Genomic DNA, 27,001 nt, shown 5'->3' with positions numbered 1-27,001 from the left:
AGTCGGCCCATTCCCTGCCGTAACCACGCCCCCTTCATCACATTCCCGGGGCGAACCGGAAGAGATCGCGCCTCCCCTAGTTCGCAGACCCGGAAGTAGATGTGTCTCACGGAAGCCGGGTTTGGCCCTGCGGCTGCTGCCGTCGCCGCGGAGAAATTGTTGGAGCTGGCAGCCTAGGAATGGTGAGACCTCGCGGTTCGCTTCTGAGGGTTCTGAGCAGAGTTTGGGGCGAAATGGAGTTTTCCAGAGTGCCGCTGGGGAAGACCCCCCCCACAATGTTTGGGGCCCCGCCCCGGTAGCGCCCCGAAAATCTGCGCATGCGTGGGCCGGACCGGGCCAGAATCTGGTCCGAGATGTTACGCATGCGCAAAGGTGGGCAAGGCGAAGGTGGGGTGAGACTTGACCTGGGAGTTAGTCTCCTCCTGTCCCTCGCCACCAGTTCGTGGGGCTTAACCCAAGGCAGCGAGGACATCTGGGTGCACTCGGTGCTTTGCTTTTGAGTTTCAGGGCTGACTTCACCACTCTTATTCCGAGCTCCAGAAACAGACCGGCACTACTCCCCCACCTCGGGTGTGCACTCGGAGAACGAGGGCCGGGGAAGGAAGGGGGCCCAGACTTAGCCTCAGGCTACCCTTCACCTGACCCCCAAGTGTCAAGATTCCCAGCCGTATCCTACGGAGCCGAGCGACTAGAGCACCTGGGGGCAGGGCCAGAAAACTGTGCGGAGAGCCGCCCTGGTCTGAAGGGGCGGGGCCCGCAAGCGGCACGCCCAGAGAGTCCCCAGTAGCTGAGTTCTCTGGGGTTAGGAGCAGGCGCCCCAGGGCGGTGGAAATTCGCTCAGTTACCAAACCGCGTTTTTTTAGGTTCCACGCAGTCCCACCCGCTAAATCTTCAGCCAAAGCTGAAAATGAAAATAAAAATTAGATGGACAGTTTAGAGTTCGATCTCCATTTCCCTGCTTTGGCTTGGAAAGGCAAGGGTGGTGCTGCTGAACTGAGTGGGCAGCGAAGATAAGCAAAAGTGAGCCACTAATCCCTTGTTTCCTGCTGGTTTATAGTCGAGGCCCTTCCTAGCGACTGTGAGTAGAATCATAGAGGTCTGTGGACCCCCTAAAATGCTATGTGTTTGTACATTTTCCTGGAGTCCATAGCTTTTATATTCTAAAAGATGTCGGTGACCTTTAGAAAGCTGTTGGTTTATCAGGGTCATGGCAGAATACAGCCTTGTGTTTCTTCTCCTTATGCCTTCCCTAGTTTATGGGATCCTGGGGGAGCTGTTCCAGTAGAAGGTGGGGCTGGCCCATTGGAAACCTGTGCCTCAGGGAGCCTTATTTCTCCTTTGCAGAATCTCCTCTCAGCCTCTAAGCTCACCTGGTCAGAATCCTTGGATGAGCCTGTGGGACCCTTCCTCCTAGCCCTGTGGTTTGGAACCAGTGGCTTTGGGACTGTAAGAGGATGGACAAAGGTAGTATGAGGCCAGGCCAGCTCCCCAAACGCTCAGGCGCCAAGCATCTGCTGATTCCACCCCGTGCCTGGCACGTATGTCTTTTCGTCCTGACTGGGCATTGCCACCTCCCCCTGGGCCAGCACCACCCACGTACCTCTCGGCAGAGGCCACAATTGACTGACTTGCTGTTGAGCTGCCGCTCTTTGGCACGGCTGCATTTTGATGGCAGAGGGAGCAGTTATGCCCAGAGCCCGGTGTGTCGGCATCACCAGTCTGACCTGAGCACCATGTGCTGCACGACATGACACGTGGCACCGGGAGAACTGCCCAGCGTGGAAGGTCTGGGCCAGGTCTGAGCCCAGATGGGATCTGGATGGCCAAGGAACTCCCACATTAAAACCTCAAATGTCAAGGAAGCAGGGGAAGGGCCAGGAGGGCTGGCAGGGGGAGGAGGAGCAGAGGAGGGGTCCCATGTTCAGAGGCTCAAGGCTCTACTAGGCACTTAGGAGACTTGAGTTCACTGCTTTTCTTTTTCTAGATTCTCAGGGGCTGCTAGATTCATCTCTGATGGCATCAGGCACTGCCAGCCGCTCAGAGGATGAGGAGTCGCTGGCAGGGCAGAAGCGGGCTTCCTCCCAGGCCTTGGGCACCATCCCTAAACGGAGAAGCTCCTCCAGGTAGTAAGGGTTCGAAGGGCCAGGAACTGGGCAAGGGCATTAGGTGCTACATGTCTTCACCACTGTTGCAGTGGCTACCCGAGCCCCTCTGGAGCCTAAGTACTGGCAGAGCCTTGTGCTTTTCCTACCAAATCCCTCTTGTGGGATATGGGCCAAGGGAGGGCGATCTGAGGTCTTTGACATGGAATCTTTGTGGTGCAATACCCTGTCATCTCAGAGGGATGGAGCATAGCAGTTCCGTGCCCCATCCACTGAGCCGGAGCAGTTAGCACCCAGCCGGGAACCTGCTCTGTTTCAGAGGCTGAGTGTGTGCAGGTGGGTCCTAGGGAAGGGGCAAGGGATGCTCACTGGGTAGGACTCTCCACAGGTTCATCAAGAGGAAGAAGTTTGATGATGAGCTAGTGGAGAGCAGCCTGGCTAAGTCCTCTACCCGGGCGAAGGGAGCCAGTGGGGTGGAACCAGGGCGCTGTTCGGGGAGTGAACCTTCCTCCAGTGAGAAGAAGAAGGTGAGGGATTGGGAGATGTGGGGGCCAGGGCCAGATTTTGTTTTTCCCCACCACCTTTGCCAGCTGACAGGGGCCCTGGCAAAGGAGACTTGTGAGAAAATCGGGTGGCCTCAGCCCCAACCTCAGATGCCTCCCTCCTGAGAGCCCATCGCTCCCTACTCCCCCTTTCTTGCTGCACCCCCCCCCCCACACACACACCCTGTCAATGCGTCCTGTATCACATTCTGTGTGGGAGGCATGGAGCGTGCATCTATTCTGGGAGCAGACAGCCTGTTCCCAGCATTGCTGGGTGTAAAAATAACCCCCAGGTGGCATTGCTCTGGCCCTAGACACCGTACCAATAAGAGTGGTTTCCTGGTATCCTCCCCACCCACCCTCCACTCTGGGGTTGAGGGTGCCACCAGCAAAGAGAAGACCCCATATGTTCAAGGATTATGTAGAAGTACTTTGGTAGAGGTGGGAGGGGGAGGGGTGGGGACTAGAAAGCCGAGCTCCTGCCTGTGTTGCTTATGGTTGGGTGGGACCAGGGCCACCACACAGTGTGTGAAGTTCAGGGTCCAAAGCCCCATCTGCCCTGATGCCGGCTTTGAGCTCTTCCTGTCCTCTGCTCAGGTGTCCAAGGCCCCTAGCACTCCCGTGCCGCCCAGCCCAGCCCCAACCCCTGGACTCACCAAGCGCGTGAAGAAGAGCAAACAGCCACTTCAGGTGACCAAGGATTTGGGCCGCTGGAAGCCAGCGGATGACCTCCTGCTCATCAATGCTGTGCTGCAGGTAGTGCTTCCCACTGCAGGCTTCACGTCCCCCCTCTCCCCCGGCCTGCGGTTCCCAGCCCCTGCACTAGCCCAGCAGCACCCTGGGGGTGGCAGGGGAAGGGTCCTTCCCAGCTCTAGGGCTGGGACCAACCCATCTGGGGCCTTGCAGACCAACGACCTGACATCTGTCCACCTGGGCGTGAAGTTCAGCTGCCGCTTCACCCTTCGGGAAGTCCAGGAGCGCTGGTACGCCCTGCTCTACGATCCGGTCATCTCCAAGTGAGTGGGGCCAGCTCTGGCAGCATGGAGGGACGAGGAACACTAGAATTTGGCTCCTGGAACAGAGAGAACTATACAAGGGCCCAAGGGAGCGGCCTGGGAGGCAGGACTCATGGGGCCTTGCATCCTCTGGGATGATATTGAAACCAGGCAGGCTTGGGAGGGAAGCTTCTTCCTGCTGCCAACCCGGCTAGTCCTGGCTTGATGCCAGAAGCAGGGATCTGGGAGCTGCAGAAGCAGCCTGGAAAAAATATCCGAATGAGCGCCAGGAGCCCTCGTTCCACCAGGGTGGTCTTGGGCAGGTCACTTTCCATCCTTTCCCCACTGACCTCCACAAGAAGGAGTTGGAACAAAAGAACACCAAGGCCCCTAACAGTCCAAGTTTCAAGTAAGCCTGTGTGCATACGCCGTGCACACTTTTCCTCCTCAGCCACTTCGTTTAGTGTTGTCATTGCTGGCGGGATGCTTACCACCCATCTTCTGTTCCACGGTCTCTAACACCATTTAAGCTGTAGCCACGGCCCTGACAGGAAGCGGGCAGGGCTCAGCTTTGGAGAGAGGATGTGGTGGGCAGTGGGTGGTCTCGGGATCTCCCTCGGGACTGGTCTCTGGAGGCTGTGCCTTGAGTGTCTTCGAGGAGGTGAACACTGGAAACTCGGTTTGTTGAGTTGCCTGTTACGCTTCCAACAAACGCGTGAGGCCACAGGTGCAGTGCTAAGCCTTCGGCTGGTGCTGCTGAGGGCCTGGCCTCTAGTTCTGGATCTCAGAGGCCTATAGGAACCCCTGACTGCTTGACCCCCTCCCTTCAACCCTGCCCTCTTTCTCCCTCTACCCCCTCAGGCTGGCTTGCCAGGCCATGAGACAATTGCACCCAGAAGCCATTGCCGCCATCCAGAGCAAGGCCTTGTTTAGCAAGGCTGAGGAGCAGCTGCTGAGCAAAGTGGGATCGGTAAGGCTGAGGAGCAGAGAAGGGCAGGGTGGGGACCTAACCACTGGGAAAACTACGGATGTGGGGAGGCCCCACTGCCCGGAAACGTGCCCGGCAGGTCTCGTATATTGGCAGGGGCCTTTGTGGATGGGGTCCTTAGGAAGAGCCAAGACCGGCTCCCTCTCACTTCTCCTAGCTCCTGGTGGGGACGGGGTGGGGGTGACGAGGTCGAGACAGGAATGAGAAAACCCAAATGCCGAGAACACGCTTCTTGCCCTCCAGACCAGCCAGCCCACCTTGGAGACCTTCCAGGACCTGCTGCACAGACACCCTGATGCCTTCTACCTGGCCCGTACTGCCAAGGCTCTGCAGGCCCACTGGCAGCTCATGAAGCAGTATTACCTACTAGAGGACCAGACAGGTAACTGGCTCCAGGAGCTGGCGGAGTGGGTGTGTGCGTGTAAGTGTGAAGCTGTCTGGGCACAGTTGCCCTCAGGTGCCCAGTAACGGATCCCTCAGTGGCCCCCAGTGTCTTGCATCTCTTGGCAGCAAAACTTCCTTCCAGGAGGAAGGAAAGTGGCTGGAATGACACTCAGCAGCATGGTAAGGGTAGCCCAAACCGTCTGCAATCCTGAGCAAAAAGTCTAAATGGCAGTGTTGTCTCCCACTTCCTGTTTTTGTTGTCGTTTTTAACATATTTCGCTATTATGTAAACAATACGCTAACATAGTCTTCGTGAATAACGTTGAAAGTGAATAAAAGGTGAAAGTCCCCTGCACTGCTTTATCTTTCCCCATTTCCCCCCCAGAGGTGGTAGGGTCTCTGTCTTTCTGCCCCTTCCCTCTCTCCACTTTCCTTCTCGCTGCCTTGGAGCCATGCGGAAATTCCCATTGGGCCTTCACACCCAGGCCCCCTGCCTTCCTCCTTTCCCAGGGGCCAGAACACTCTCTGCCCACCTCTTCCTCACCAGCAGGTTCTCGCTCCTGATGACAAACTCGGGGAAAGTCAGCTGACTAAAGTGCGGGAGGCTCTTCAGTTCGACTTGGGATTTGGGATCAGGCTTTCGTGGTGAAGCGTAGTGTAGACACACTCTGCCCTCCCTTCCTGGATGGTATTGCCCATCAGCGTCTCCATAGTTGTCCGCACTGTTCTGGAAATGAGGCTTTGCCTGTGCGCTCCGCCTACTCCCTGGGTCCTACTGCTCCTGGTTATCAGAAGATACTCCTGCAAGAGGATTTGAGGAGATCGTGGCAGGGATGCCCTGTCTTTCCTTCCTGAGGGTCTCTGCAGTTAGTGGGCAGCCCTCTTTATTCCCGCAGCTTCCACAGCTCTGCTTCTGCCTCAGACTCCGACGTCCCCGAATTCCCACAGAGAGTGGACACCAGATAAAGTTGATTTATGCTGCTGTAGCTGGCTTCTTTGAAAGTTATCTTGTGTAAACGTCTCTGTTAACTCAGAGGTTTAATTTTTCTCTCCAAGAGTCTTTTCTGTGGGTATTTGATTTCTCCTTCGCTGTCTAGTGCTGGGAGGTCCTAGGAACCGGGTAGATACACTGCTTGGCTCTCAAGTTGGTTGAGTATTAAATTGGTGGGATTTCAGGCAGCTGTAGTGGGGGAGCAGTCGGGGGGGGGGGGGGGGATGACTGTCCCAGTCCCTTGTTTCCCACACAATCTGACCTAAGGGGGTTGAGGGTGTGGAGCACTTGTGGCTCCTGTGCAGCCCCCCTCACTTCCCCGGGCAGACAGTGACCACACCCCGGGTGTTGACAAACTCCCCAGCCGACGGTTTCACAGCCACTAACTACTGAGCGACACTGCAGTCCTGGGAACAGCTGGCCTTAAGGCAGAAGTTCTCAGAGTTTGTGGGCCCCCATCCCCTTTTGCAATTTGGTCAGAAAAAAAAAAAAAACGGAAAAACTTCCACGGAACTATTTATTCTCAACACATCTAATGGACTCTGATATTATTCTATCCTGTTTCTTTTTCTTTTCTTTTTTTGGGGGGAGGGGGCGGAGGAAGAAATGAAACTAATTTCATGACTGTCAATACCTCATGACCCGCAGTTTGAAAAATACTGGCTTACGGGGGGGCAGCTCACTTCTGGCACATCCTGAGGAGCACTTGACCGGCATGTGCCTCTCTCTGCCCCCTGCTGAGTGTGGCAGAGAATATTTGGGGGCATATGATGTCGGAGGAGCATTTTAGATTTGGAGTCAGAAAAATAGAGCGTGGGTCCTGCCTCTGTCCTAACCCTGAGTCACATGGCTTAACCCTGCTTCCTGTGTCTGTCCCCTCGTGTGCACAGGGGAGCTGACAAGCGATGCCTTCCCTCCTTAGTTCAAGGCTGTGTGAGAACCCTCGCACACTGAAAAGCACACACGAAAAGTCAGCCTTAATTCCCTTTTCTTTCTAGAACCACCTCTGCCCATAGCTAATGTCAGGAATTCTTTGTGCCAAAAGAGGGAGTCTAATCTGGTCTGTGCTCTGTTGCCTATTGATTGCAACGCAAAACTGTTGCCACAGGTTGTCTTCACAGTTTGTCCCCTTAGTTCAGTTGCTGCTCGGCAGCTTAGGGTGGAGTAGGAGCGGCGGCGCTGACCGTCTCCCCGTCCTTTGTTCAGTGCAGCCGCTGCCCAAGGGGGACCAAGTGCTGAACTTCTCCGACGCAGAAGACCTGATTGATGACAGTAAGCTCAAGTGAGTGTCTGGGGCCACAGACAGGGTACAGAGTGGAGTGTGCCCCCCCCCCCCACCCCCTTGGGGTGGGCCAGAGCTCCCTGGGCAGCACTGCCCAACCTGGCCTCCTGCTGCTGAGAATCGGGCCCAGCCCACACCCAGCCTTGTGCACCGCTTGCCGCTCTTGGCACCTGGTCTCTTTGCTGAGCCCGATGCCTTCAGCACCCCCCCCCCCCACCCCCGGGAAGGAGGCTAGTCCAAGGTCAGAGGAGCAGCCTCCTGGGTTGTTCAGCTGAGAGACTGAGGAACACCCTAATGAGCCAAGTAGCACCTGATGGTAATAGCAGGTGATCCTGATTCCTCCTCCTTCCCCCTTCTTCCCACAGGGACATGCGGGATGAGGTCCTAGAACATGGTAAGTGTACCCTGGTGGGGACCGTTAGGGGGTGGAAGCCCCTGCCAGCACAAAGCATCGGTACGAGGTGCTGATGACCTCAGAGCATCCCCGCTTACCACCCTGCCTCACCCCAGAGCTGACGGTGGCCGACCGGCGCCAGAAGCGAGAGATTCGACAGCTGGAACAGGAGCTGCATAAGTGGCAGGTGCTGGTAGACAGCATCACAGGTGAGGCGGCGGGGGACCCGGGGCGGGGGGGGGGGGGGGAGCCCGCTCCAGCTCCCTCTGCCCCACCCAGAGCCCCTGTGCTTGCCTGGCTGGCTGCGCCCTCATTACCCACGCCCCGGCTCCCTGCCTTCCACCCCGCGGCCCTCAGGCGGGCTCTGCGTGACACCAGCTGCTCCCCCTCGCAGGCATGAGCTCTCCTGACTTCGACAACCAGACTCTGGCGGTGCTGCGGGGCCGCATGGTGCGGTACCTGATGCGCTCCCGAGAGGTAAGGTGGGCCCGGCCCCTGCTTCCCCGGGTTTCCCTCCTCCGCCAGTCTTGTCCTCGCTGACCTCTTCTGTGTCTGGCCCCTGACCTCTCGTCTTTCCCTGACCTGTGTAGACCCATTCCTCAGGTCCCAGCCCTCACCTACCCCGTTTCCCCAGATCACCCTGGGCAGAGCAACCAAGGATAACCAGATTGATGTGGACCTGTCTCTGGAGGGTCCGGCCTGGAAGATCTCCCGGAAGCAAGGTACCGGCAGGCGGCAGTGTGGGGGTGTCCTTCCCAGCCTCTCGCTGCCCTCCGGCCCTGCAGCTTGGTCTCCATGGGAACCCGCTAGGGTTGAGCAGCTGGCATTTCAAGATCTCTAACTTGGGAGTCATGGGTGCCTTCTAGCCTGTTCCCGGGAAGCAGTGTGTGTGGGGACTGCAGGCCCTCTTCTGGCCTCCCCTGTCTCCTCATCCCTTTCGCCTCTCCATCCCCACAGGTGTCATCAAGCTGAAAAATAATGGTGATTTCTTCATTGCCAATGAGGGTCGGCGGCCCATTTACATCGATGGACGGCCTGTGCTGTGTGGCTCCAAATGGCGCCTCAGCAACAACTCCGTGGTGGAGGTGAGCTGGGAGGGAGGTGAAGAGGTCATGATGAGACCCGGGGCGTGGGAGGCCGGTGTGTGGGCCTGGCCCCCAGTCCCACCTCTGTCCTCAGCCGCTTTTCTCTCTTGCCCACAGATCGCCAGCCTGAGATTCGTCTTCCTCATCAACCAAGACCTCATTGCCCTTATTCGGGCCGAGGCCGCCAAGATAACGCCACAGTGAGGAGTGGTGGCGGGACCCGTGTGCTCTCTCTGGCCTCCGGTTCCCCTGCCATTCCAGCCCCTAGGAGCTAGGAACTCAGGCTCCTGGAAAAACCATGGTGGGCAGGAGGAGACCCAGCTGGCCCATTGATCTGAGCCTCTGTGGGAGGGCAGGGCTGGTCCTTGGGAAGCCCCTCGAGGCTGGAACCCTCCGGCTTCCTTAGAGCCAGAGCCCCTCCCCTTCTCTCTCTGCAGACCACCCTTCTCTGCCCCTCGGATTCCCACCTTTTCCCTTTGTCTCCAGCTGATTGGCTTCAGACTTTTCCTTTATTATTTTTCTTTTGTAAATAAAAAGCACCGAGTTCCAAAGTAGTTCTTTTTATTATATATATTTTTTAATATAAAAAATGGGACTGGTGAGGCAGGGACACATGCAGGGGATGGCAGAATCCCTCGGCCTCAGGCCTGTCCTCCATCCTGCAGAGACAGGTCAGAGAGCAGGCTGAGGCGGGGCACCAAGATTCCCAGCCTGGGGCCTGCCCCTGAAGCTGCAGCCCACTCTGAGAGTCAGGGGCCGGGCCCTCTTTAAGTCTCAGGCTCCCTGCCCTGAGCCGGGGACCAGCACAGAGTCCTGGGGAGCGGCTGCCACTCTCTCTGCCGCCCCGAGTTCGGGCAGAGCAGCAGACGGCAGCGTGTCTGGCAACACTGGGTTCTGGGGCTGGCAGTCAGACCCCCGTGCCTTCTTCCTGGGTCCACTGGACTGTGCCAGAGCCGTGGCAGCCGATAAGCACCATCTCCAGGCTATGGGGTTCCCAGGGCAAGGCCAGGCCCCCTGACCCTGGCGGGGGCTCTCCAGTACTCGCAGCCTCGGCCTGGTTAGTGGGTTCCGGGGGCCCAGTCCTAGCCCCTTCCTCGGGGGCCGGTGAGCCAGGGGTACTGGGCTCGGGGCAGAGCTCTGCTGAGGCCGGGGGCTCTGAGTCAGAGGTGGGGGTCCAGAAAGCTGCGGCTCGAGGCCAAGGGGAGCTCTGAGAGGCCGGGGGGCCCCAGGGCCAGGGTGCTACGAGGGGAGGGGGCCCTGGACGAGGGTGGGGCCAGGTCCCACTCAAGACAGAGGCAGCTGGGGGCTGCAGGCAGTACGAGGATGTCCCAGTGTCCACACACAGAGGCTGCAGGAGCCCAGAGGTGCCGGCTAGGCACGGCCCCTCTCCCGATGCCCGAAGGCAAGGACCCTCCCCGTGGGGCGCCAGGACTTGCTGCACAGCCTGGCGAAGTGACTGCAGACCCTCCCGCATCTGCAGCACCTGCTCAGACAGCTCTGTCACCTTTAGGGAGCGAGGCAGGAAAGAGGGCGAGGTTAGAGAGGAGTCTGGACCTCACACAACGGCAGCGCCCGCCCCCCTCCCCTCGGCTCCCCTCCCCACCTCCACTTTGCCCCTCACCCACCGCCTGCCGCAGCTTGTCCAGTGTGTCTGTGTTCCTTGCCTCACGGGGCCCGAGGGGGACAGTGAGCAGGCCGTTTTCTGCAAAGAGTAGACTAGGGTTACCAGCCAGCACCAGGAAGAGGCCAGGCATGGGGTCCAGGCCTCTGCCCCAGTTAGCACAGACCACACTGGCCTGGCGGGGCCTGATGCCAGCCACGGCCACTTCCAGCCTTGCCCCAGTTGCCGAATTCTGCCCAAACCGCAAGGAGCCCTTGGGCACACTGCCCCACACTTTCCCCCTCAGGACGCTGCCCTCTGCGCCTGTCCTCCAGACACACGACCGCTCCCAGGAGCTCATTACCTGGTCCGCTCTCGGGGCTGCGTGGCCTGGGGACCACTTTCAATTCTGCTTCCCCCTTAGCCCTCTATCCTCCCCAGGGTCTTAGCAACATTATCTTCTTTAACATGCACGACAACCGTACTGCAGACCAGAAGCTGGAGCGAGAACCGAGATCTTGCTGCTGGAGAGCTGACCGCAGGGATCCAAACCCCTTCCCGACCACCAAAGTGCTGGTCTTAACCACCAAAATGCCCAAACCATGCAGGCTGGGAAGGACAAGAGGCAAGAAGTCTTTACCCCGCCGGTTTCTCAGGGGTGCGCAGGGCAGAGAGGCAGCCCTGCCCACCTGCCGCCGCCCCCCACCCCCCAACCTCGGAGCGGGCCTCAGTACCTGGTCCAGGGGAGGGGCTGCTGCTGCATTCCGGGCCAGGCTGCCCCACACGGAAAGAGAACTTGGGCTGGTCGGAGCCACAGCCATCCTCAATGCCATCTACTACCCTATGGACACGGGTGCCAGGACAACAAATCAATCCACGGGCAACCACTGTGGTGCCCTAGTGTCCACACACAGGAGCTCCCTGGAGTTCGGGGCCCAGGAAAGGTAACACGTGGTCCCTTTCTCCAGGAGCTTTCAGTTTTGCCGGGGAGGGGGGGGGGGTCCAAGCTTGAGCAACAGGACACAGCGGGAATCCTGAGCAGTAAATGGCCATGGACCAAACGGTTAGGGAGGGGCCGCAAGAAGGTGGAGTCCAGGAAGGCTTCGTGGAGGAGGCTGGGACCGGTTAGGATGGAAGGATGGACACCCAGGGGAGGAATGTGCCTGGCTGGACCCCAGGGCTATCGCCACCATCTTTGCCAGATCACAGGGGCCCAGGGCCTGCTTACCTGGGGCTCAGATCCGGGGGTACATTCCACGGTACAGAGGGCAACTGCAAACCCTCCAGGCTTCGAGGGTGAACAGAGGGGCCGGCCTCAGCCTGTGAAGCCCCTGCCCTGCCCGGCCGTCCTCTGCTCCTTAGCCTGGGCCGGGGCGCGGTTCGCCGTGGCGATAGCAACTTAGCAGCGGAAGAGGAGGATGTGCAGCCGGGGGACAGCAGGGGGCTGGAAGGCTCGTCCGCTGGGGCCGGTGAGGCCGCGGGGCCCTGCTCCCCATCCGTCTCCTTCTCCTCCAGTGTGGACATAAGGGTGTTGTCACCACTCAAGGAGCTGGTGTCTGCCTGGGGACAGTGGGGCACAGGGAACCAGCCTGGATAACCCCTACCGTGTCCCAGTCACCTGCCCCCCGTGACCTCATCTCCCTAGAAGGAGCCATCTTTGTTAAACTGGATGCCCAAGATCTCCCACCCTCGGAGGCAGAGGCTGTTACTCGTGGCGGTGAAAGGAGGTGGGTGGGGGACTGCTCTTCTGCTGCCACCACAAAGCCACCAAGCCCTGGAGGAATTTGCTGCCCTTCAAAATTCTAGGCAAATGTGGATACATCACCCCTCTACCTGGTCCCTCAGGCTAACCGAACTATCCGGGGGAACACAGTGCTAAAAACTGGTTTAGAACTAGTGGTAGAAGCCAGGAAGATTCGAAGCCCCTCAGAGCAGTTGTCTCTCATGGTGAGGAAGCAGGGAGAGCCGCAGGGCTCTCTTCGGAGGCAGCCTGGAGGACTAGTGCCCGGCCCTGCCCAGGGGCCCCATCCCTCACGTGTGGCCTCAGCCTCCATCCCTTAAGACTCCGCTGTGGACCAGGCCAAGCCGTCTCGGGCGGGCCGGGGAGAGCCGGCAGGGCTGGCGGAGCACGGCTGGGCTGGGCTCTAAAGGACAGCGTGGGTATGAAGGGGCAGGAGACGGGAGAGTGTAGACCCCCCACAACGTGTGGGGGTGTTAACACCAGGCCAGGCGCTCACACGGCTCCTCCCCAAACCCCAGCCTCTGCCCACTTCACCAGCCACCACCCCAGCCCCCTGCGCACACATTCCCGGTGCCCTCACCTCTGCGGGGCCTCCGCCGGCACCCAGGTTGTAGCTGAGCTCCCCTCGGAGGCCCCGGCTGAAGCGTGGAGCAAACTCGGGGTACAGTGCGAGGCTCTCGTGCAGCCCAGTCAGCTGGAGACACTGCAGGACGCAGTAGGTCAGCCCCTTTACATCAGCATTGGCCTTGACCACCTGTTCCCGCCGGGGCAGCTCACAGCCAATCAGATCACCCTTCCCTGGGAAGCGGAAGTAGAGGTCAGCAAGCCCTGCCCCTCAGCCCACGCACAGAGGGTCAAGCAGAGGCAGCTGAGCTTCCCTTGGGAGGTGAGTGGGGCCTTCGGAGCCAAGACCCAGACGGGCAGAGGGGCCCAGGCTCCGGCCGACCCCCCGCTCCTCAGACAGACTTGGAGTGAAAAGCACTGAGGCCCAGGAGCTCAAGCACTTCCGGGATGGAAGCCACTGTCCTGAAACACACCTGAAGTTTAGCTCTGAGATTAACCGAGCGGTCAACAATTCTGGTGGTTTAGGAGGCTGTCTGTAGATCGGAACCCTGGCCCCATCTCTACCTATAACATCTGCAGGAGACCCCACAATCCGGTATCTTTCAAGCCTCACAGGTGATTCAGGTGGGGCTCATCCAGGAGCCAGCAGGTTAGTGCCCAGCTCGGCACAGTGAAGAGGTCAGGCAGCCACGCTTCTTCATCTCCCTGAACCCTGGTTCTTGCGGGACGGATTTTGTACTGAACTGGGTCCTGGTGCTTTCTTGATCTTACCAGAAGGTGTCAATGTAGGATTTTCCCACCACCCAGCTGGGACTGCCACCTGGCTGACAGCAATTGTAAAATGGCATCAATTAGAGTCCGTATCCCAATCTCAGAGATGTTAAATTACAGGGGGAAAATGTGCATCTTACAATCAATGAACTAGAGTGCCTCCAATCACGGACGTGTGAGGAGTAAGCAAGTTAGTGTAGGTAAAGTGACTGACACAGAGACGATCAAAGTTCGTTTCCTTTCTCTCCCTCTGGACAAGAGTCCCCTGTAGATCATTCCCAACAGAGACGGCCTGCCGTAGGCAGAGCACTCGCCGCCTTCACAAGGCAGCTCAGCCCACTGCCGGAGTTCGCAAGATTGGAAAGCGTTTCCTTACCCTCAAGGAAGAAGATGGATCGCTGCCACCCTCCACCGTGGGCTGGCTCGTGCTGCCAGCAGGACTGAGCTTAGCAGCTCCTGTAAATGTTCACGGACTTTTGCTCAAACTTAAGTGTAGAAAGCATTGCTGTTAAATTGTATTTTCTTGGTTTCGGGCCATCCTTCTGGTTCCTTCTGAGAGCTGTTTGGATCTCAATGTGCTCATCTGATGAATGAGCTCTCCCTCCTGTGTGTCATCTGGAAGTAAGAGAAGTGTGTATTTTTTGTCTTCATCCAAGAGGTGAGATAGAATCGAGAAATAGGACAAGACCAATGACAGAGCCTCCATGCCATCAGTCTCAGACCAGAGACTGCCCTCCAGGCCGGCATTGCAGCCGGAACCTCCAGCTCAGCGTTCCAGCCCCCTCAGGTCTTCCTGGTACTGTCACCCAGCCCACTTCTCTTCTCTTGCCTCCTTCCCCCACAACCGACTGTGTGTGCTTAGCTGTTAGCTCATACGCAGAGGTAGGGGCCAGAATTGACGCCACGAGCTGCACGGTGAGCCTCAGCGGCCAGCAGCAGGCAGGAGGCCCCTGGATGTCCAGCGAAGGAGGCAGGTGGGGGCAGGAGTGAAGGCAAAGCAGAAGACCAGGTTGTGGGGAACCGGGCATACAGCGGGGCACCCGGAGCCATCAAGTCAACAGAGGAAACAATTCCTCTGGAACGTGTGTGCAGGCACAGGATGGATCAAAGGTGGCAAAAGCTCCAGTGCTGGGGACGCAGGCAGTGAGGTGAAGGTGGCGGACATTCTTGAGGCTCGTCTTAATAGTGAACAGGATTATTCTGCAACCTGGTGCGTGGCAGCAGTGAGGAGATGTTCTTACAGGACCAATGCCAGCTCCCAGCCACACTGCTTCCTCGGCTCCGAGATGAAAACCATCTGTTTAATAATCCGCTCGTCAGTCTTGACCAGTCTGCAATTGTCAAAATCTGTCTGTTTGCCCTTCCGAATCTCTCCAGTTCTCCAGCATTTCTCAAGGACTGCCAGCTATATGTGGGGGGGCCATAATTCCGTTTCCTGGGAGTCCTGGCATAAAAGGCATCTGGGTCGGGAAGCCAAACTCCCAGAAGACTCAAGGTGAAAGGTGTGGCAGCCTCTCACCTCTCTTACCTCCAAGACCCCTTTGATGGTATTTCTTTTTCCTGTTGGTAGATCATCCTCCTCGGGGGGGGCGGGGAGGGACGCACAGTAGCTTCTGGGCATCTAGTCTTCTTAATTCTCCAGGTTGGTGACAAACCTCAGCCCCTCCAGGCGTCAGCCACCCCCACGGTGAGTCTACAAGCACTTGGCCAAGGGTTCACCTCCCTTCCATCCCCTGTTGTGAGGCCCTCCATTACCCAAACAGGTCACAGAGTTCCTGCCTGCTGGGGGCGCTGCTGGGAGCCTCCCACAGCCACGGACACCCTCAGCTCTGTGTTTCCAGGAGTGCTTTGCGTGTGCCTTCCTAAAGCCCGGTGTGTACAGCCTGCCATCCTGAAATTGTGCCCTTCCTTGGGGACACGGCGCTCCCTTGATCAGAGCTCCTGAAAGCACAGTGTTTGAAGCCTTAGGGTTGGCAGACTAGGTTCTAACCCCACCAGCCAATTCATGAACCTCTCCAAGCCTCCTGCTCCTTCCGTGCAGAACAGGCACGACACCAGTGCCTCTGCCAGGGGTTTTGTGAGGTTTGTGTGAGCTGAAACACCTAAGGGCCAGCCCCGCAGTGAGACCCTTGGGATCAGCATTATTCTGACGCCCATCCCACAACTTCAATCTCTTCTTCCTTGTCCAGGGACTCGACCCATTTCCACCTCTTTCTTTTGCCAAGAAGGGAAGTATATAGGCAGAGTCCGAGCCCTGCTGTTGCCCGCTGGGACCCTGGGCCTGCTCTGTGACCAGCCCTAGGAAAGCACAGCCCCCCTCTCCCCTGACCTGGTGGAGGGGCCCCACAAGAACAGCTCTCATTCCCTTCTTGCAGCCCTGCCTAAGCACTCTCTCCAACACTGCCATCCCTAGCATTTGATTTTTCTCCTTGGCAGGAACTGCTGATCCCCCCCATCCCCTCATAGGCTGCAGGCTGGTGGTCCTCCACTCACTCAGGGAGCCTTGAACACCTCCTTGTGTTGCCACCCGGTGGTCACTGGGTCCGCTTTGAGCTTTGTCTGCTTGGAGCTTTGCGCCATGGCTTCTCCTGACTCCGTCCTGGCTGTTTCTCCGCGGGCGGCCTTGCCTGTGCCCCCTGTCCACGTTTCTGCTGATGGGGCCCTGGTTCCACCCACCTCCCCCAAAACCCCCGCTTCCTCTCCTGCCCTCACAAACCTAGGATGGCAAGTACGGTGCCGCCCTTGAGCACCTCCATGGAGCCGGAGCAGACAAAGTAGAGGGCCTGGAGAGCGTCCCCTTGGTGGATGAGGTACTCGCCAGGCGTGCAGAAGGCGGGACGCAGGGCCAGGGACAGTGCCCGCAGGCAGCCACGGCTCGCGGCCTCAAACAGAGGCAGCTGCAGAACCTCCTTGTGCAAGTGCATGGCGATGTCTGCTCGAAGCTCGTCTGGGAGGCTCTGCAGCAGCTGCAGGGGGGAAGCAGGTGGGGAGGTTAGTGGTGGCAGAATGCAAGGCAGCCTCCAGCCAGCCCTCTTTACATCCATCCCACAGGCCTTAGGAGCAAGGGGAAGTGTGGGAGGGACCTGAGGCTCCGTGCCTGTAGCCTGTACCGGCAGTGCGGGAGGCTGCCTCTGCCCCCCTCCCATCACTTTAGCCCACCGTGAGCTGCTTGGCTTTCCTCCTCCAGGCCCAGAGCCGGATGTCGGTGAGCAGAGCCTCCAGGCCTAACAAGGGTGGAGAAAGGCCTTCAAGGCTTTTTGACTGCCCTCTGCCCCATGCTACTGCCCACTCCCGGGGAGCAGAAGCCAGGATTTTGCGTTCCTTGCCCCCCAGCCCACTCCTGGGAATTTTAGGCCAAGCGCATACTCCTGGAAGGAGCAAAGGCTGGAAGGGCCAGCCCTGGAGGCCTGCGCACCTCAGTGGTGTCGATACCGTTGTTCACAGCCCACGTCGCCTGGAAGTACTCGAGCATGCGCTGCTTGAGGGGCTTGGGGATGCGGTGGATGCGGATGTAGTCTCGGAGGTCACGGGTGCGGCTGTGGTACAGAAAGCGGCGGGCGTACATGCGCTGGATGATGGCCGTCACGTTCCCAAACACCACCGCGTGCATCAGGGCTGGGGAGGGTGGCGAGAGGGGGTCACCTCCAGGCCCGGCCTGACACCACGCTGGACACATCTGTCCTCCCTCCCACCATCCAAGTCTCCTAGGCAAGACACGGGCCGCTGTGTGGCAGGGAGTCCTGCAGCCACACGGGACTCCCCTGGCCCTGGCTCTGTGTTCCTTCAGTCCCCAAAAGCAGAAGAACCTCTGAGAAGGACCTTGGGGCCCTGGGGGGAGGCGGGGTGTTGGGGCCACCTGGAGCCACAAATCTGAGAGTGGGCCCAGGACAGGGAGAGCAGCAGGCCTCACCGCCAATGAGCATGGTGCAGATGGAGAAGATCTTCTCGGTGTCCGTGTTGGCGGACACGTTGCCGAAGCCCACGCTGGTGAGGCTGCTGAGCGCGAAGTAGAGGGAGGTGATGTAGGCGCTGCGTAGCGAGGGGCCGCCCAGGAGCTCCAGCCCCGTCCTGTTGGCCTCCCCGCTGACGCTGCTACAGTTGTCGTTCTGGCCGGAGCTGTTCCCTGCCACAGGGCTGCGGCCCACCAGGTAGTAGGGGGTCTCGAGTCGGCGGGCCAGCTCCTGCAGCCAGCCTGGGGAGGGGACAGGGCACACCTAAGCAAGCGGGACGGCACTGCCACACCACAGGCGCACGTGTGCCCACTGCTTCCCCCGGGGCGGGGGCCATGTGGATGCAGACCCCCCCCCCATGTCTTCCCACCACTTTCCTCCTCTGCCTGTCCAGCACACCCTGTCCACCCCCTCGACCCTGACCAAGACAAGCACGTGAGGACGAGGCTGTCGTCTCTCCAGCTGGCGTCTGCTGGTGCCGAGAAGGGAGCAAGGCACATTGCACCCTCTCTCCCGTGGCTGCCACTGATCCCAGCCAACGGGCCCGGCTGGAGGGGCACAGGGCCCGCACCGGCCAGTCTTGTTCCCAGGGACGGAGAGGTGAGGCCACCTCCTCTGCCCTGTCCACCCAGACTCCTCTTGCTCTTTCTCTGGGCTCACCTGCTCCCAAAGGCTGCTTCCCCCTCACCCCTCCCACGACCACACAAACCACCCAACCCCATGTTCGCATTCTCAAGCACACCGTGGACGCGTGCATACGCACCATCAAGGCCACAGACATGCTCTGCAGTTGAGAGGATGAGGACACACACGTATGAGCACATTCACAGGTGCACAGCCACAGCCACTCACACAGGAAAAGCCTCAGCGCACTTGGGAGAGAGACAAGGGCACACAGGTGCTTGCACTCAGACACCCAGGTAGGCGAGGCAAACACGAGCACACAGGTAAGCACACTCAAAGGCCACAAACAGGCAGGCACCTGTGCACACACAGAGGCTCCTGAGCACACATGCAGACATGGGTCAGCCTGGGACACTGGGCAGAAGCTGAGAGTGCCCCAGTCCCCCCCATCAATCCCACACTCTCTGGCTTGGACTTGGCAGGAGGTGGAGCTGAGTACTGGGCTCTCTCAGGAGCTCTGGCTACCCACAGTCACTCTGAGCCCAGCTGGAAGGTTGTGGGAACTCTAGGGTGTTGGATGGGGGTTCCTGGGGTCCACAGAGGTCCCAGGGATCCTGGCAGAACCGGGGGTCACGGGGAGCAAGGGAGAGAGGGCTGATCTAGGGTGGAGACACAGAGGGCGGGTGCAGAGAGGGGGCTCAGGGTCTGTGGCTGCAATGGAACTCACCTCTCCACATGCGCTCTGCCACTCCCACCTTGACACACCCAGCGTCTCTGCTCCACACTCTCCCGAACGCCTTACACACACTCTCCCTGCCATCTCTACGCCCCTCCTCACCCCCAGACCTGTTTATTCAGCGATCTCACAAACATGTGCCTCATGCACAACACCCGAGGGCCATGTGATGGGGCTCAAACGGACATGCTATGGGTTAGGGCTAGAGGGCTCCCTAGAAGAGAGGACATTGGTGTTTGGTCTCCAAGGATGGCTAGGGTTTTGACTCAGAGAAACTGAGAGAAGGTTGTTCCCGATTTAGGGAAGGACCATATTGGGCCATCCCTAGGGATGGTGACACGTGCAAGCAGTAGCTCAGCTTAGCTGGAGTGTGCAGTTCATACTGGGGGCATCAAATTCCCTGCTAAGGAATTTGAGGAGATGTGTCAAGGCCTGAGCCAAGGTGAGGACTTGCTCTCCTGTGACTCGACGTGTGCTGCAAGGATTCGCGGGAGTGTGCCAAGCTCGTCAGTCGCTCTTCAGCTGGGCCCGAGTTGAAGCCAGTTCCAGGTAAGGAGAGTGGGCAGCAAGGGGTGAGAAGCAGGAGGATGAGGGGAAGGTTCCAGAGGGGCCTGTCCTCTCTGTCTTGGCCATGGGGCATTGGCAGCTCCTGGAGCTGGTGGTGCAGGGAAGCTGTTCCGGAGGCCAGTGGCTTTCATCGAGAAATGCCCCGAGTGATCGCCCTCAGCATTTAGTACAATCTTTTGAAAATGCAGCCCATCTCTATGGGGCTAACGGGAATAGGGGGAAGGAACTCTGTGTCTACACCACCCACAGCAAGGCAGAACCCAGGCAGGGAAGCCGGGGGGCAGGGACCTCCCAGAGCCAGACCAGAGCCAGACCAGGAGGGGGCGCCACTTCCCCTCCAGAAATCCCTTCTGGGGCTGGACTCTGGGAGGTCTGGGTGTGGCTCTGACCCAGCTGGGGAGTCGCTTCTCTGGAGAAACAAGAAGGGGAAGATGATGTGAAGAAGGACTTGGAAACTCCCCTAATGTGAGCTAGTACCAGCCCAAAATAGAATGAAATTACTCCAGAACTTAGGGTGCAAGAATTAATACGAATATCTGCAAAACAGCCAGCCCCCCACTTGCCCATGTTCTCCATGGCGGGACTCAGAGCCCCTCCAAGAGCGAAAGATATTCTTCCCATCAGCTGAGCAGCCTCTGTGAGGTGGTCAGAACAAAGGAGCCACAGGGACCGGAGACTCAAGAGTGGCCCTATTTGGGTGCAAACTGACCTGGGGATATGGTGTCTCAGCCCACTTTGGGATCAGGGCTTTGCATCACTATTATCTATCTCCCGACCCACTGACCGTGTCGCCGTGTCCGCCTCCATCACAGCCTCCCTCTGGGAAGGGCAGGTGCCAAGGAGCTGACACTGCCTGCAGCAGCCCGATTCCGTGTGCTCGGCAACTAGAGCTTTGGGGAATATCCAAGTGGGCCTCTGGGCCACACACCAGTCTCCGCGGGCTTGGCAAGGGACAGAGGATTTGCAAGAGCCTCCTTGGCCCTGGGAACTGATCGGAGCACGTTTCTAAGGCCCAGCTGGACTCCTGGTGACCCCACCAAGGAGCAGATGGTCATGCAAGGCCATCTGAGCAGCTGGCCTGCTGCCCATGGACTGGAACAAGCACTACAGGCCAGTTCCTGGGAAGCCACCAGAGGGCTGGAGGGCAAGGGAGGGAGAAGGTGTGTTCGGTTTTGGAGCCTCAGGGTATGAAGAGTTAGAACTGGCTGGAACAGAATGGTTCAGAGTTAGAGGAAGGATGGAGGTTGAGCTGGTGTAGTGGCACCATGGAATGACAGGGGACAAGGTGAGGGGGGGAGACAGGGCCAGGGCGGAGGAGGCTGACGGAGGGCCTCATTGCTCAGGGCAGAGGGGTAGAGCAGTTCAAAGGGGTGTGGTTAGCAGAGTCAGGTGCCACAGGGACTTCAAGGGGATGCGGGTTTGGCCCTAGGAGGTCACTGCAACCTGCTGGGTACCATTTTGGGTGGAGAGGTGGGGGTGGGAGCCTTCCTGGCAGGAGTTAAGATGTGAGTGGGAGGCGAGCAGAGGGAGGAGTGGAAGTAGAGGTGAAGTGAAGGAGAGTGAGTACACCAGCGGAGCAGAGAGAAAGGCTGCATTTTAGGCCTGGGGGAGGGCAGAGAAGCAGCTGAGAGGGATGGGCCTGCATATGACAAGAGTGGGGAAAGGCCTTAGAGGGCAAGGTGTGGGGGGCGGGATTCCGAGAGGGTGGTGCAAAAGCACCAGGCACCAGAAGTACCCAGGGCAGTGGCTCCCTGCACGGCCTTCTCCTGAGAAGGGTTGATTCTCAGCTGGGCAGAGGCCTGAAGAATGTGACAAAGGCTAAGGCCACAAGGAGGGCATGATGGGTGAGTAGGACTCCCCCGGGCCCACCAGGCTTTCTCCACTATGCCTGGCTGCTGAAGAACAGGCCTACCTCAAGGTAGTGGCTCTGTCACAGTCACACCTGTGTGCACGTGCGCACACACGCGCGCGCACACACACACACACACCAGCCCCCACATTCTTCTCACAAACACACACCTACTTGCATGTATGCCCCGGATACACATGCAGAATTGCACACATCCCTGACTCCCCATATCAGCTCACAGACACACCCGTGGACTCACATTTCCCTGACACACACACACTCGAGCAGACATATTCCTCTGTTACATATGTACACACACACTCTCCCCTCCCCCCCCCCCCCCCTCGCCGGAAGCCTCTGGTACCGATCTCCGGCAGCTCCGAGGCACTGCTCTCGATCTCCAGCTGGCCGATGTAGAACCAGACGCAGGCCACCCAGTGGGCGAGCAGGGCGAACACAGCCATGAGCAGGGTGAGCACCACAGCACTGTACTGCGAGTAGCGGTCCAGCCGCGGGAGCAGCCGCAGCAGCCGCAGCAGCCGCACCGTCTTCAGCAGGTGGGCCCCAAAGTACTGAGGTGGGGGGAGACAGGGAGGTCACCCCAGGGCCGGCCCCGCCAGCCCTGCCCCAGAGCCCACCCAATCCAGCCACACTGACCACGTTGACCTTGAAGGCATGTAGCAGGTCAAAGGGCAGCGCCGCGATGACATCCAGCAGGAACCAAGTGGTGACGTAGTGGAGGCAAATGGACTTTGGGGCAAATACCACCTGGCCTGACTTGGACACAAACGTGGTGCGGAAATTCAGCACGATGTCTGCAAGAAGTCAGAAGTCGGGGTGGGACTCAGCATGGGGTAGCGGAGGGGCCACACCTTACTGGGCATTGACACTTTACTGGGTATCTGACATGGCCTGGGGCCCCCTACCATCGTAGTTCATACAGAACTCTAAAGGGTGGATACTGTTATGCCCATTTGATGGAGGGAGAAACTGAGACTTGGAGAGGCTATCATCAGCTCAGGGTCATATAACCCATTAGCAGTAGAGGTATGTTTGGAACCTAGGTTTGATTTCAAAGCCCACAGGTCACAAACAGGGGGAGGGCGTGGGGGACACTTGTCAGCAGGCACAGGAAGCCATGCAGACTATCCCCATCAAAGCCCGAGGGGTGCCCGGCATGGGGTGGGGTGGGAGGCACAGGGCACACGTACCAAGAATGAAGAGGACCTCCACAGCCAGATCACAGACGCTGGGGGCACTGCGGGCGGCGCTGGGCTCCCGGGCTGTGCTCACACACACGCTGTAGGGCACGGTGACAGCCACGTAGAGGGTGGCAAGCAGGATGAAGCCGTCCCAAGTGGCCCTCAGTGCCCCACAGTGCAGCAGGATGAAGGGTGACTTTCGGATGGCTGCTACTTTGTACTCAGGCAAGTTTGGCTTCTCCCCAAACACCCCCTGAGGGGGGCAGGGCAGGTCCAGCCAGGGAGGACAGGAAATTTATAGAAGCTGAGTTGGATAGGGTCTGGGACAGGCAGCCACCTCCTTTCTCTCCCTGCATACTCAAAGCAACCTCTGACACGGGCATTAGAGCCCTCATGTTACAGATCAAAAGACTGAGGATCAGAGAGCCCACTGACTTAGCTGAGGGCACACAGCCGTTTAGGGGAAGAGCCGACATTGATCCAAGTCCCATCTGACTCCAGGGCCAAGACTCTATCTTTGATGGATCAGGCATCTGACATTCCCTCCCTCAGTCACAACCCAAAGTGCTGGTGGGGCCTGGGTGGTCCCCTGGACATCCTCTCTGTGCTGGGCTTAGTTCCCCTCCTCCATCTCCTCAGCCTGCCCCTACGGTGCCCTGCCCCCCAAACACACACCCTTATGCGCAATCCACCTTATTGAGCTTGTGCTTGCCCTTGGGCTGCTTCTGCAGGTGCCCAGACAGGTGGTAGAGCACAGCCCGGCTCCGCCGCCGGTTGGCATTGAAGCCTTTGGCTCCTGCCCGGCCATATCGGCGCCGGCCACCACCTGCAAAAGAGCGGCCCATGAGGATGGTGGGGGGAGTGCCCACACCCCCTAGCTAGGGTCTTGTGTGGAGGACACCAGTCGCTGGCCCATGACCTGGGCCAGTCTGACTCATTGACTGGTTAGTCTGTTTAGAGCTGGGGACTCCAGCATCCTCACTTCCAGGGGCACTTATAGACACTCTTCCCCATGCCAACTTGCAGGAGAAGGAGGTCTGGATTAAGGCAAAAGCAGGAGAGGATCTCCATAGGGAAAGGCCTGAGACAGGAGTGGGGAGGTGGTTCCCAGGGCTGGGGGGTGGGTAGGGGGGATGGAGAGTACCCCTAGCATCCCCAGCTGCCCCCAGTGACAGCCTTGTGAGCTGGCCTTAAGGCCTCCCCAGTCCTTGGAGGATACAAGAGGGGAAAGGTCCCAGGGACTAAAAGAGGGCTTTGGATGGGGCTCCCCGTCAGCTCTGTGTGAGGGAAAGGTACCAAGTGGGTCTGCACTGGGCCCCACTAATTGGTCCGAAAATGGTACTTCGCAGGCACTAGCGGAGTTTGTTTGCTTTCCGTTTCTTAGTAAAGTTGACTTCAAAACTCCAACTTTGTCTCAACTGGTCTCTTTGGAAACAAGCTTTTCATATCTGGGCATGTGGAGATGAGAGCAGCACAGGCCTCTCACCCAGCAAAGTGGGACTCAGTGAGTGCAAGAGGGTGGGGGGACCCGTGAGCCCAAGCTGGGTGCCAAGGCCCCACCCACAGCAGCTAAAATCAACAGCCCCACGGGCACCCACCTGTCTCCTTCCAATTGTCAGGGCCCCCTCGGTTCTTGGTGTCACTGATATCCTTGTGAGAGACCAGGAAGAGGGCCACCTCCCCTTTCTCATTCTTTATGGGTATCACATCGAGGAGACACCAGAATGGGAGCCCTGGGCACAAAGACAGACTTAGCCTAGCTCCTGTTCTCCACCTTGCCCGAGGTGACAGAGGTTCCACTGCCACCCCCCGCCAAGACACAAGCAGGATGGGGGCTTTTCTGGGAGTGGAGCGGTGGCCTGGCTCCATTTAGGACAGGGCTTGATGGAACAGAGAGGGCGGGGGGAGGCAAAGGAGAGCAGAGATGACCATCAGACATGTGTGTTCATAGACCTGTCCTACTGAGACCGGGACATTTTTCCGCTGAGGTGGGAAACTCAAGATTGGAAATTGAGTGGAGACTGAGGCTGAGGTGGGGATGGAAGAGAGAAGCCAAGGGACAGTGGATGGGGCGGGGAAAGGGGATGTGGGAAGACAGGACGGGATGGGGAGATGGAGAAGATGGGGATGGAACCCAGGGGCAGTGGATGGAGTGGGTGCCAGGCTGGGTGAGGCCTCAAAAGTGAGGTGGGCTGGCCAGGTGGCCCCTCACCGCTCTTCCGGTACAGGATCAGCTCAGCCTTGAACTCCTTGTGCTCATCCAGCGCCTTGCGGATCTGTTGGCGGACAAGCTCACTGGTGTCTGGCCCATAGAGGAAGGAGCAGGCGCAGCCCCGCTGCATGACCTCGGCCCGGGAGAAACCCGTGAGGTCGCAGAAGCCATCAGAGCAGTAGACCACGGGGAAGAGCCCCGCCACCTGGGCATTGCCCAGCACGAAGTTACTGTCTGCAAGAGAGCACCTCTCAGAGGAGGCATGGGGTGGGGGGGGGGGGCACAGGGTCTACCACCCCTCTTTCCTAAATGCCTGCAACCAAAGGGTGGGTGTCAGGAAACCCAAGAATTCTGTGTGTGTGTGTGTGTGTGTGTGTGTGTGTGTGTGTGTGTGTGGCTGGGGTTAGGGCAGGCAGGTGCAGTTTATAAACAGGAATCAGTGTGTCACCTGTGTACCAGTGCCCTGCAAGGGTCCACTCCTAGCCACATGTGTATGTGTATATTCAGGAATCAACACCAAGGTTGGTGAATGGGGCCCTGTGTGGGAACTGTGCCCTCTGGACCGAGTCCTGAGCAGCTTGGGGTATAGGGTAGGGCTGGGATGCCCAAAGAGGGCTGTACAACCAGCTCTAAGCAGCCACAGCCCCACTCATACCTCTGCCAGGTCCATTCATGGCTGTCTGGCTCCTCTCACTGGAACCCACCTGGATGGGAGGCGGTCCAGGCCACCATTCAGCCTGTACTTTTTTGAACCCCAGCTGCCTGACGGGGCTCAGGAATTAGTGAATGTGATCAAAAATGGGGGTGTAAGCATGGTAGCTGCACAGCACTGCCTGAAGCCAGCAATGTATTGGGGAGTGGGGGGCACTGAATCAGCAGGCTGCAGGATGGAGAAGCCAGTGTGTGTGTGTGTGTGTGTGTGTGTGTATTGGGGCAGGGGGCTGCTCAGTGATGGGCTCCCACCACCTATCAGGAACTGCAAGACCATGAAGTGTGCCAAGCAGAGAGCTGGGAAGCCCCACTGGGGGTGAGTGTGAGGGAGCAGGAGAAGGAGGGAGGGGGTTTTCACGACTTTCCCTGTGCTCAGAGCCCTGGAAACCCAGGATCCAGAAGCTCTGGTCGCCTACTCCAAACTTCCCCAATCTTGGTAGGAATACCCGAACCTATCTTTGGGGGTCTAGAGGGGTCCTGTGGGTTTAGGCTGGTGAGTTTAGGCGGTGAGGTGAGCTTGGACAAACAGTGTGCTCCTAAATCCCGCCTACTCTATCTCCTTTGCAAACCTTTTTCCTAAATCTGATTTTTGAACCCTCGGGCTGTCCCTGAGCACCGCTCCTCTCCCTCGCCCCCCACCCCGCCCCTCCACTTCTATGTTAGTCGGTGGGATAGCGCCAGACTCAGGAACAGGGTGGGTTAGATTGACTAGGTAGGGGTTCGATCTCTAGCAAACAAATAGCATCCGGGGCCCCAAACCCTGAGACTTCTGGCCGTCTTGCCCAGCCTCGTGTAAAGTTGACCCTGGACCTTTTGGGAAACGGCGTCCGGAAGGAGATGGTGGTCCCGGCTACAATCAGGGCGTTGGGGACAGAGGGTGAGAACAGGAAGGAGCCAGGCTGAGATGTCGGGGAGCGGGACCTGCGGGAACCCTGGCAGGGAACGGCTTCTCTGGGAGCCAGTGGAGTGAAGGTCAGACTCACGCGTGCCGTCGAAGCGCGTGGCGATGGTGTCCAGGAAGGTGTTCTGCGGCGCCAGGAGTCCCCGCATGGCCGGCATCTTAGGCGGCCGTGGCCGCCTGCCCCATCCCTCCGGGGCGCGGGGGCTCAGCGCCGGGGGAGGGCGCCCAGCTCGGCCGCCCCCCACCGGGCCCCGCGCCCCCTAGCGCAGCCGTCGGAGGCTGAAACCCACCCCGGGTTCGCAGGCCCGGCCAGCAGCCGGTGCGCGAGGGGGCGTCCCCGCCGTCGGGGCCCGGAGCATGGCGCGCGGCCTCTCGCGTCCTGGCCGCCCACGAATGCCGGGCTCCAGACTCCGCGCTCGCCGCGCTCTCCGCACCTTCCGCTCGCGGCGGCGGCAGCAGCGGCAGCGGCTCCCGTTTCGGCTGCGGGTCGGCTCCCGCTCGGGCTCCGCTCGGCGCCGGGTCCCCGCAGCTCCCTCGGTCTGTCGGGGAGAGGAGGCAGCCTCCCTCCCTTCCTCCGGCGCCCGCCGCCTGCACCGGGGTAACCATGGAGACGGGCACACCCAGGCAGGGCCGCCTCCTTAAAGGGACAGGCCTCCCGCCTAGGGATCCCCTCCCCTTGGGACCTCGGTGGGGGCAGGGGAGGCGGCGGCCCCCCTACCCCCGCCGAGCCTGCTGCCCGAGCCGCCCCAAGCCGCCCCGCCCGCCCCTCGGAGAAGACCGGCGAGCGCCTGGTCCCGCTCGGGCTGACTC

The 27,001-nt window shown here is 59.2% G+C and overlaps 2 protein-coding genes across 13 annotated transcripts; one reads left to right on the top strand and one right to left on the bottom strand.

The window, feature by feature from the left end:
* Positions 1–9,317, top strand: MCRS1 (microspherule protein 1). 8 transcript variants are annotated; one of them, XM_003988668.5, is made up of 15 exons: positions 27–182; positions 1,345–1,464; positions 1,985–2,123; positions 2,491–2,629; positions 3,242–3,400; positions 3,551–3,660; positions 4,501–4,609; positions 4,871–5,009; positions 7,209–7,284; positions 7,650–7,678; positions 7,795–7,887; positions 8,073–8,155; positions 8,313–8,400; positions 8,636–8,763; positions 8,881–9,317. In XM_003988668.5, the coding sequence occupies exons 2-15, from the start codon at positions 1,455–1,457 to the stop codon at positions 8,965–8,967; spliced, it is 1,389 nt and encodes a 462-aa protein (XP_003988717.1). In that variant the 5' UTR covers positions 27–182; positions 1,345–1,454; the 3' UTR covers positions 8,968–9,317. The 8 variants fall into 8 exon arrangements, with proteins under 8 accessions (XP_006933735.1, XP_003988717.1, XP_019690443.1 ...); XM_019834884.3 differs by having other exon boundaries at positions 1,345–1,538; XM_045061757.1 differs by lacking the exon at positions 27–182 and adding an exon at positions 380–570.
* Positions 9,308–26,913, bottom strand: KCNH3 (potassium voltage-gated channel subfamily H member 3). 5 transcript variants are annotated; one of them, XR_002159716.3, is made up of 16 exons: positions 26,274–26,911; positions 24,580–24,813; positions 23,966–24,100; positions 23,060–23,193; positions 22,377–22,620; positions 21,823–21,980; positions 21,530–21,737; positions 17,350–17,631; positions 16,855–17,054; positions 16,156–16,405; positions 12,685–12,902; positions 11,592–11,923; positions 11,098–11,204; positions 10,728–10,861; positions 10,389–10,465; positions 10,205–10,267 (listed from the first exon to the last, which is right to left on the bottom strand). XR_002159716.3 is itself a non-coding variant. In XM_003988667.6 (15 exons), exons 1-15 carry the CDS (start codon positions 26,347–26,349, stop codon positions 9,671–9,673), a joined length of 3,252 nt encoding a protein of 1,083 aa, XP_003988716.2. In that variant the 5' UTR covers positions 26,350–26,908; the 3' UTR covers positions 9,308–9,670. The 5 variants fall into 5 exon arrangements, 4 of the variants coding, with proteins under 4 accessions (XP_003988716.2, XP_044917689.1, XP_019690440.2 ...); XM_003988667.6 differs by lacking the exon at positions 10,728–10,861 and having other exon boundaries at positions 9,308–10,267; positions 26,274–26,908; XM_045061754.1 differs by lacking the exons at positions 10,728–10,861; positions 26,274–26,911 and adding an exon at positions 26,101–26,254 and having other exon boundaries at positions 9,308–10,267.
* Positions 26,914–27,001: the final 88 nt, after the last annotated feature.

The sequence above is a fragment of the Felis catus genome, chromosome B4 (assembly GCF_018350175.1).
Source record: "Felis catus isolate Fca126 chromosome B4, F.catus_Fca126_mat1.0, whole genome shotgun sequence".
NCBI lineage: Eukaryota > Metazoa > Chordata > Mammalia > Carnivora > Felidae > Felis > Felis catus.
The sequence above is the reverse complement of the archived record's forward strand: the minus strand, read 5'-3'. Positions and strand labels throughout refer to the sequence as shown.

Bases quoted from the DNA above. Each gene is read 5' to 3' on its own strand.
- MCRS1 (XM_003988669.6), top strand. From the start codon at position 1,748: ATGACACGTGGCACCGGGAGAACTGCCCAGCGTGGAAGGTCTGGGCCA. The intron at 3,661-4,500 runs GTGAGTGGGGCC...CTACCCCCTCAG, and splicing joins TACGATCCGGTCATCTCCAA to GCTGGCTTGCCAGGCCATGA. The intron at 8,401-8,635 runs GTACCGGCAGGC...CCATCCCCACAG, and splicing joins GAAGATCTCCCGGAAGCAAG to GTGTCATCAAGCTGAAAAAT.
- KCNH3 (XM_003988667.6), bottom strand. From the start codon at position 26,349: ATGCCGGCCATGCGGGGACTCCTGGCGCCGCAGAACACCTTCCTGGAC. The intron at 24,101-24,579 runs GTGAGGGGCCAC...CTTTGTGCCCAG, and splicing joins GATCCTGTACCGGAAGAGCG to GGCTCCCATTCTGGTGTCTC. The intron at 23,194-23,965 runs GTGGGTGCCCGT...GCTCTTTTGCAG, and splicing joins TGACAATTGGAAGGAGACAG to GTGGTGGCCGGCGCCGATAT.